The sequence below is a fragment of the Pundamilia nyererei genome, unplaced genomic scaffold (assembly GCF_000239375.1).
Source record: "Pundamilia nyererei isolate P.nyererei 1_Seehausen unplaced genomic scaffold, PunNye1.0 scaffold00113, whole genome shotgun sequence".
NCBI classification, from domain to species: Eukaryota; Metazoa; Chordata; class Actinopteri; order Cichliformes; family Cichlidae; genus Pundamilia; species Pundamilia nyererei.
Genome location: NW_005187514.1, coordinates 1,154,267 through 1,164,178, shown reverse-complemented (window position 1 = coordinate 1,164,178; position 9,912 = coordinate 1,154,267). Strand labels below are relative to the sequence as shown.

General features: G+C 40.9%; 1 protein-coding gene across 2 annotated transcripts; it reads right to left on the bottom strand.

The window, feature by feature from the left end:
* Positions 1-258: 258 nt before the first annotated feature.
* Positions 259-2,549, bottom strand: ptger4a (prostaglandin E receptor 4 (subtype EP4) a). Of its 2 annotated transcripts, XM_005741748.1 has the most exons (3): positions 1,719-2,549; positions 1,472-1,619; positions 259-1,107 (listed from the first exon to the last, which is right to left on the bottom strand). In XM_005741748.1, exons 1-3 carry the CDS (start codon positions 2,249-2,251, stop codon positions 538-540), a joined length of 1,251 nt encoding a protein of 416 aa, XP_005741805.1. In that variant the 5' UTR covers positions 2,252-2,549; the 3' UTR covers positions 259-537. The 2 variants fall into 2 exon arrangements, with proteins under 2 accessions (XP_005741805.1, XP_005741804.1); XM_005741747.1 differs by having other exon boundaries at positions 1,472-2,549.
* Positions 2,550-9,912: the final 7,363 nt, after the last annotated feature.

Here is a 9,912-nt window from a genome sequence, read left to right as displayed (position 1 = left end):
AACATAGGGGCGATCGCGCGAACATATATAGGGGCGACCGTGGCTCAAGAGTTGGGCGTTTGTCTTGTAATCGGAAGGTTGCCGGTTCGAGCCCCGGCTCTGACAGTCTTGGTCATTGTGTTGTTGTGTCCTTGGGCAAGACACCTCACCCGTTGCCTACTGGTGGTGGTCAGAGGGCCTGGTTGCGCCAGTGTCCGGCAGCCTCGCCTCTGTCAGTGCCCACAGCTAACACACCCATGTGTGTGAATGGGTATACGATTGTGTTAGGACCAAGTAAAGCGCTATACAAATACAGACCATTTACCATAACATCTTTCTTAGGCAAAATGGCAAAATCTGCTCACACAGTCAGTCATCACAGAGATTGCTGGGTGCTGAAACAAACAACGGGACGATATCACTCACAGCACTTATCTCTTTCCCACTGCATGGGCTCTACTAGATAGAAGAGTTACTTATTATTTATGTGCTACTTCCATTTTTGAGTTCTTCAAAAGGTCTGTTGTAGAGAAATAAAACGGTATTTCTCTGGTTGGGTCAGATGCATTTCTCCTTTACTGTCTCGGTGTTCAGCGTGACCTGAAGTGCTGGATCTTTAGGGCATGGAGATGATGGATGATCTGTGATTGCATTTGTCTCGTCTCTGGTCTGATCCTCAGCGCTGCCCTCTTGGGATGAGTAAGAAGCTTGTGAATTTCTTGCTGAAGGTGGTTGTGAAGCAGAGAGTTTGTTTGACTTAGGACATTTTTCAGTGCACATCTCAGTTTTATCTTTATAGTAGAGGAAGGTTTGACAGGTGCTGTTGCTATCTCGTTGGTCACTAGACACCAAGGAGTTAGAGTCCCTGTTATAGATCACAGAGGAGAGCTGATAGGCATCAATACAGGGGAAGTTTCCCTGTCTCTGTTGCCTCCTTGCTCCCATTTTACAGAACAGGCACTTGATTTTCTCAATGAGCTTGATGAGAACAGCCTTGCGGAGCAGGATGTAGATCCAGGGGTCAAAGATGGGGTTAAAAGAGGCAAAACGTATTGCCCGTAGATCAGGGTTTTTGTCCAGCCGCACCTCCACTGGAGTCTTATAAAGCTGGTTTAAAAACACCTGAGCCTGCAGGGGAGAGGAGAATAGTGACTGAATGAAAAGATATGGATGCGTATGTTTGAGAGGCCACTAATATAAACATGAGAGGGAAGAGAGTCAGTTCACCTCTAATGTAAACTGTTTTACACTTTTACATAATCCTGCATACAGCAGCTGTGCTGAGTAAGTGTGATTAATCTGGACTGTAAGTGTTGTGGCTGAAAAGGTAAAAGGAAAAGTTTATTCGCTACAGATATTTTTTCTTTTTCACATTTTTTTAAACCTAACTAAACAGTTTTCTGCACTTAAAAAACATTTTTGTGTGAAAAAGAACCATGCGTAAAGCGTGCGTAATGGTAACATGCAACCGAAAAAATAAAATAAAACTTACAACAAGTGGTATAGAGCAGATGAGGACTACTACCGATGTGCCTATGAGTAGAATAACCATCTGAATCTCTGCACCGGCCAGACGACCAAAGCTGCGTGCTCTTCTTCGCGGGTCCACGCTGCGTCCCACATCGGTGCCAAGCGACATCCTACGCACAAAGCGTCGATGCATCCGGATCAAAGCCACACACACCAACACATTACAGATGACAGTGGAGAGAATAAGAAGAGAGCTGAAACCAGCATACATGTAGGAGTAGGCGGCATCGCTGGTCTTGTTGCTCCTCCACTCTAAAAAACACCACGTTTGTGGGTACTGTTTCTTCACCTGCCCAAAGCCCATAATTGGCAGGGCGCAGAAAAAAGCATTTGAGATGTAGATCGCTACTAGAGTCAGTCCCGCCAGTTTTTGGTCCACGTAGTCGTTGTAGAAATAGGCATGGTTTATAGCAATGTATCTCTCTACCGACATGGCACATATGATGCTGAGCCCTGCCAGCGAGAAGAAAAGCATGGTGAATCCAAAGTACTGGCACAGCGGGTCCTCTCCGGGCCACGCGCCTTTCACATAAATGGCGATGGTGACCGGACTGGCCAGCAGCGTGCCAAGCAGGTCCGTGATCGCCAGGCCACACACCAGCGTGTAAAACGTAGTTTCTTTCTGTTCTTTCCGAGATTTACAAAGGACCACGATGGCGATGAGGTTTCCAACCACCCCGAAAATGAACATAATGGACGGAATGGTGGGGACCATGGTCCTCCCTGTGGTTTGATTATTCATTGTGAAGTCCAAACGCACTTCAAGACAAGTGAAGCAACTCTTTTTATCGCCTGTATTTCCAGTCCAGAGCAAGAAACTTACCTACAAGTGAAAGAAGCCTGGGCAGCATTTTCAAAATAAGAAAGTAGTCTTATCTGAAAACTAACCTTTAAAAAACTTACAAAATCCCCCAAAGCATCCTCCGCATGCTGCCTCTGTGGTAACCAACAACTCCGTGGTGCTTTCTTATCAGATCCTCAGCTAGCTGTGCAAGACAGAAGCAGATTTCACTCACCACGCCAGAGAGATAAAGCAAGCAACACCAGTGACTTCATTGAAATGAGGCTCTGCCTTCTGGCGTCTTGCTGGGCTCAGCCCCTCCCCTTCATTTTACTTCACAGCCCTAATCAGCAGTTCAGGAAAAAGGTCACATTTTGTAACACAGAGATTAACCACAACTCACAGCAATTTCTTTACACCATGGTATAACATTATTAGGTAGGGGGAAAAGGACAAAACAAAAGTGAGTCTGAAAAATAAAAGTGTAGTTTTTTGCTTTCAAAGTTTCCACTTCAGGACAGAGAGAGGGAGGGAGGAAGAAAAGGAAAAAAATCTATATTTTTCTTACATTTTGATCTGTTAGGGTGGATTTTACTTTGAGAAATGATTGATCGCAAAAATTAACCAAAAGATTCACATGAAAACACGCAAGATTAGGTGATGGGAAATAAGACAATAATTCAACTAAAGGTTATACTTTGATATCTGACTTCCATACAACCATTTCATATTTTGCTTACTGGTTCAAGAGTCTTTTTGTTCCTTAGGTACTGATAAAAATCAACAAAATGTGAAAAGGCTCCAGTGACATCAGTTAGTTTCCAGTCTAATTCTGATCACATATGTTTATAAGATTGTCATAAAATGTCAAACAAACAGCCTCTTTGAATAAGGCTGTAACAAAACTTTCTGTTCCTATGATCATATTTTAATGAGAACAGTTTATTAGTAACTTAAAATTCAGCCGCCAAACACATTTTGTTTCAATTAAAGGCAAAACAAGCACCCATCATTTTCACTGTGGAGTACATAAACACGATGTTAAGGTGAGAGCAGTGGTCTTCTTTTTATTTAATTCCTTTCAATAATTGTCAAAAAACACAAAACACATCAAAACAAAAGTGACATTTAAACAAACCAGCAGATGTACACGGTAGTTAATCTGTAGAGATGACTTACTGAGGTAGTTAGTTGTCTAAGAACGTCAGGTATATATAATACATATAAATAGTGGAAAGTGTTAGTCATAGCTAAGTTTTACCAGTCTACAAAGGGTTTCCGGGGGTTTCTGAAATTTATCAGATGAGCCACACAAACCGATTCTTCATTTCTCAAGATGAAAATGTCTGTGAGTCCATCACGATCTGTGAAAGTTCTTCCAGTTTAGGAGAACCAATATTTATGCAATTTTTATGTTTGTTTTCTGTGACTTAATACTACTACTTGATACACTGGAACACAATCCACAATCACATGCAATTGAGCCTTCAACCTGCTGCTATGTCAAACCTCAGCTGGCGAGTAAATGCCAGCTGAAGTGTACAATGTCTATGTAAAGCAGCAATAAAGGAATCTTTATCTTACCTTATCTTGGAAAAGAATTCTACATGTTTTGATTTAGCTGACTATATACAGTGGGGCAAAAAAGTATTTAGTCAGCCACCGATTGTGCAAGTTCCCCCACTTAAAATGATGACAGAGGTGAGTAATTTGCACCAGAGGTACACTTCAACTGTGAGAGAGAATGTGAAAAAAAAATCCATGAATCCACATGGTAGGATTTGTAAAGAATTTATTCGTAAATCAGGGTGGAAAATAAGTATTTGGTCACCTCAAACAAGGAAAATCTCTGGCTCTCACAGACCTGTAACGTCTTCTGTAAGAAGCTTTTCTGTCCCCCACTCGTTACCTGTATGAATGGCCCCTGTTTGAACTCATCATCTGTATAAAAGACACCTGTCCACAGCCTCAAACAGTCAGACTCCAAACTCCGCCATGGCCAAGACCAAAGAGCTTTCGAAGGACACCAGGAAAAGTATTGTAGACCTGCACCAGACTGGGAAGAGTGAATCTACAATAGGCAAGCAGCTTGGTGTGAAAAAATCAACTGTGGGAGCAATCATCAGAAAATGGAAGACATACAAGACCACTGATAATCTCCCTCGATCTGGGGCTCCACGCAAGATCTCATCCCGTGGGGTCAAAATGATCATGAGAACGGTGAGCAAAGATCCCAGAACCACACGGGGGGACCTGGTGAATGACCTGCAGAGAGCTGGGACCAAAGTAACAAAGGTCACCATCAGTAACACACTACAACGGCAGGGAATCAAATCCCGCAGTGCCAGACGTGTTCCGCTGCTGAAGCCAGTGCATGTCCAGGCCCGTCTGAAGTTTGCCAGAGAGCACATGGATGATACAGCAGAGGATTGGGAGAATGTCATGTGGTCAGATGAAACCAAAGTAGAACTTTTTGGTATAAACTCAACTCGTCGTGTTTGGAGGAAGAAGAATACTGAGTTGCATCCCAAGAACACCATGCCTACTGTGAAGCATGGGGGTGGAAACATCATGCTATGGGGCTGTTTTTCTGCCAAGGGGACAGGACGACTGATCCGTGTTAAGGACAGAATGAATGGGGCCATGTATCGAGGCTGGGTCTTCCAACATGACAATGATCCAAAACACACCGCCCGGGCAACAAAGGAGTGGCTCCGTAAGAAGCATTTGAAAGTCCTGGAGTGGCCTAGCCAGTCTCCAGACCTCAACCCCATAGAAAATCTGTGGCAGGAGTTGAAAGTCCGTGTTGCTCAGCGACAGCCCCAAAACATCACTGCTCTCGAGAAGATCTGCATGGAGGAATGGCCAAAATACCAGCTACTGTGTGTGCAGGTCTACAATACTTTTTTGGAGTATTTATAGCAACAACTTAAAAACTAGTCAGATGCACATCTAATCGCATGCTACTCATAGTTAGTTATTGTCGTACCATTCAGTCAGCAAAAATACTGTTAGATTAAATTACTAAGGGTGTGTGTTTCAGTCACACGTTTTTCTATGTATAATTTGCTATTGTGCGATAAGTTACAACTGATCCTAATGTGCTGCACTCAAAACTTCAGTGGCTCGAAGTAGAAGAGTGTCGGTATGGCAGCAATTGCTTTGAAATCTCTTTCATATTTGCTGTGTGTTTTTGGCTGTATGTTCTATGTGTGTCCTGTAGATGGGGATTTGTGGTGGTGTGTGGGACTGTAGCTAAGGTTTATGTTTTTAACTGGTAATTATGTGACAAAGCCTTTCAGTTCATTTTGCAGAGTAATGAGAAAGTCACATAAAGAGTGTTATGAATCACTTTATCCACCCAACTTTAAGAATGCTACTGGATTACTTTCAAGAAAAGGAACAAGTAATGTGTAATACATTACTTTTTTTAGGTACCGACCTCAACACTGTATTTCCATGATACACTTACATAACCCGAGTCAGGACAATGTGTTGGAAATCACTGGTGTTCACTTGAACTTGAAGTAAATGACAACTAACCTACACTGCTGATACAGCAAGTCTGTCTGTAATCAGGCCTGGGCGTGGCCAGAAAAACTGAGCTCAGCTTTTCAAAAGATTTCTTTAACAGCAGTTAATCCATGATTTAACAAGGGGCTAGGTCACTTTAGCTAGTTTTAATTATTTAAACTTCAAAGTTTAATAAACCGAATCTTTCTAAATTTTTTAGTTTCACATTTTGGGTGTACTCAGGTTGTCTTTGTCTAATACAGAAATTAGTTCTATGATCTGAAACACGTAAATAGGACATATATGCAAAAAACCAGAAGGCGGGAAAATACCTTTTCCCAGCACTGCATGTGAGGGCAATGAATGATTATAAAGGACCTCCGTGACTGTTGACAAACAAACAGTTTCTGCCACTTAGCTTCGGTGGGTGGGGTCAGTCAGTGTGCGGGTGCACTTGTAGATGCAGCCGGACTGTCGCCTGTGCTGTGCTTAACCCTGAGCTACCTGTCACCTGTGCAAAACCAGCACGGACAAATTGTCTGCATGGAAGGTGTTTGTTTTTGTTTTAAGTTAATAAGTAAAGATTACTGTGAATGTGCAAGCCTTTAAAAAAAACACACACACATACACACACGGGGAGAGTCCACAACTTCTGGCTACTGCTTCTTTTTAACTAGACTGTGACAGAACACGTTGAACTCTTGAGACCTTGAGTCCCCTTATCTGACGTCATCCTGTTATAGTGACTCTATCAAAACACAATCTGTTGCTGTCAAAGTTACAGACATTTTACAGCCTTGAAAATGTTTTTTTTGTTTGTTTTAGCATTGCATTCATATGTAGTCCGTATTACATAATTGGCCTTAACACGTCAGCCCGACCAGAAAACACAGCTGTGTGCGTGAACATACTCATACCCTACAACTTCCAGTTGTTTGTTTCTCTGAAGTTATGTTTAGTTTCAGGGCTATCCGAATGTGCTGCAAGTAGATTGGAAAGATTAGGCTTCACATGAATGTGCTTTTCCTGGATTTGTGTATTGAAGTCAGATAACCTGCAGCATAGCTGCACTGTAACTTAGAGTAATAACCACCAACACTACTGAAATAATCAATTTTCCTCTAAATACAATTCTGTAGATAGTTATTGTAGATAGACCATTGCACAATGTGGTTTTTGCATGGGCTTTTCTATTTGTACGTTTGTTTTTGTGTGAGCTGTACTGTCTAAAGAAAGCAAATCACACACAAAAAAAACCCTACTTCCCAAAAGCATTTCTTCTTGCTTTAATTCCTGTGCCAAACAATTACTACATTGTGTTGTGGAAAGGATTTATAGATTCCTATGTCCTCAAAGTATTATAATTTACGGGTGAGGGAATGCACATTTTTCTCCCATGGTTTTGTTTCCCAGAACAGTCATTTATAGAGAAGAAAAACTGCTATTACAGGTGTGTGGCACTCTGTATTTGCTACAGCATTTACAGTAGGCGTTGCTCTGGATTATTTCCCTTGCAACAATGCTCCTGTGTTTTGGTTTACTGTTAGGCTGGCTCTAAGATTATGACTGCTACCCGTAGAGCAGCATGATTGCTGAGGACAGGTAGAGACAGATTTGATAGCTCGGGGGATGGGTCAAAGAAAACTGTCTTCATTCCTTATTTAATTCCCTGTACGCAGGGATGAGCTGCCTACACGCCCACCAGTTTCATAACTGACAAATGTTGCTCTAGAGCTTTGGAGAGGCAGATGTTTGCTTAAAAATATGTAACCTCTCACTTTTGTCTCTCTCTCTCACACTGCCTCACATGAAAAGCTCAGCAATTTGTAATAATGTGCTTGTTCACCATTTTGAAAAGGTTTTGACAGGTTCTCAGATGTGCCATAACTAACAGCTGTAAGTTTATGTTTGAGTTGGAGTGAGAGAGTACTCTGTGCTACTCTTTCTAAAGGTAACTAAATCCATTCAGCAGCCCTTTAATGCTCGCTCATGTTAAACATGTTATCTCTTGTTGTTAAATCTGTATGAAAAAACTTTAGCTGGGAGCTATTGTAAGATAATCATCAAAAAAACGCAGCAAGGCCTGGACTTTGTGCATCGTTAAGCTCTGGGCTTCAGAGAGTATTGTTAATTTCATTCCAACTCTATGAATAAGGGACATAACCTATTTCTCAAATTGCCAAACTATTTAAACACTGAGTGGATTTATTGCTGAAGTGAAAATGAACTTCAAGTATAATATTTTTGATTAGTTTGGAATACTTTCACGCATCACAGAAGTCTTCACAAAAAGAGTTAAATTAATTTGAATAACGAGCAGTTAATGTGTCAAAATGTCCAAACACTGTTCCTACAATTGCAGATCTGTTTGTGAATTTAACACAAATGCTTGCAGGGAATATTTTAAATTAAACTTCAATCAATACTTTTTGCAGGTTGCAGGCTACCTACAACCACTGCATACCTTTTTTTTTTTGTATCAACTTGTTTCTTGACCTCCGGGTGGAAATCTCACTAATTAAATAGAACAGGAGGTAAGAATGGGTTTCTCTGACAAAATAATTCCCCAGATTAATAATTAGTCATTTAAAAGTTGAGTCAACTTGTTCCTAAACTGAGAACTGTTTTAATCTGTTTACCATACAGCAATGTCATAGGGAGGAGTACAAAAACCATATATGGAAAATAAAAAAAGCCAAACAAACCCACAAACAGTCAACAGTAATGCTTATGACTCAGCAGTACTTGTGTTAAACATTCAAAAACATTTTATCATTTCACGATCTGTTCGTTGCGATTCTTTTCTGCTGAATCAGACGTGTTTGGGTTGCAACCGAGGGCAGAATAACAGTTATAAGACTGCAGTTTACTCTCCGCTTTACAGTCTTGGTTAGGCAGACAATTTGGCCTTGAAGTTCTGGAACTCTTATTGAATTACTTTATGATTTTTCCCCCCAATAATGTATCAACAAATAGCGCAGAGCAGTTTACAGTTACTTTAAACCAGACGAAAGATTCCCAGCATCTCCAGGAATAAGCCCAGGTGGACGGGATTGTTGTCCTTGAGGACATTCTGCCTGCAGCTTGTTTTTAAATGTAAAGTTTAGAAATAGCAAGGATGTGTTTATCTTGAGGTCTGGTTGATTTATAGATAACATCCGTATGCGATCTCCTTCAGCATAACAAAGCCACGGCGCAGAGAATCACATGTAAACTGTTTGAACTGGCACTGAATTGCCAACTTGCAAACAGAAACAGGTCCCTTTTTTTGTAGATTTGTTTTTTTAGATCAGATTCTGCCAGTTTGTTTAGACTGTCGATGAAGTTGTCATAATTAATCACGTGTACCTTATAAAAATATTCATTCACAGTTCCTGCAAGCATGACCTTCAGTCAGATTCGAGACTAAAACATCCATCTAAAGTGAACATATCTCTTCATAGGGTGATTTATTCCTCAGCTGGTACGCACCACACCAGAGAAGGAGGCTCACTCTAGTTTATAAAAATGACAAATAAGAGTCTGTGTTTTACACGTTACACAGCACTTCTCCTTCCAGAAAGTTTTTCTCCAAAGTAGATGTGACTCATCGTAGCAACAGTCAAACAACAACATTCTGGTAAGTTGAAGCGTTAATCCAGCCAATTGATATTCCTGGGAAAAACTGTAGCTCTTACTTCTCTTAAGCTGCGCATAAGACATTATGATGGTAATCATTAGCAAGGAAAGCAAACCAAAGAGACATTAAGGACTTTTTCTGCTAATCTTTAAATGACCGGATGACTATATTTGGCCACTAGAGCACAGTGGAAAAAGTCTGCAGCAAGCTGTATTGCTGATGGAGCAAACTTATAGCCAAAGGGCAAAAGCAAGACAAATGAGGAACACCGTTTAATTAGCTTATTTATATTCCAATCCCTGAGTCTACGAATTCGTTTTGGACATGCTGGATGTTGTTTGTGAGCTCCTGCTGTGTCATTTCTTTGAAATGCAGGTAACTGAATGGAAACCTTCCATTCAAATTACTGATGCTTACGCCATTAAGAAGCAGCTTTATCAAATCATTCAGATATCTATCTATCTATATATATAATACTTATATTATATTA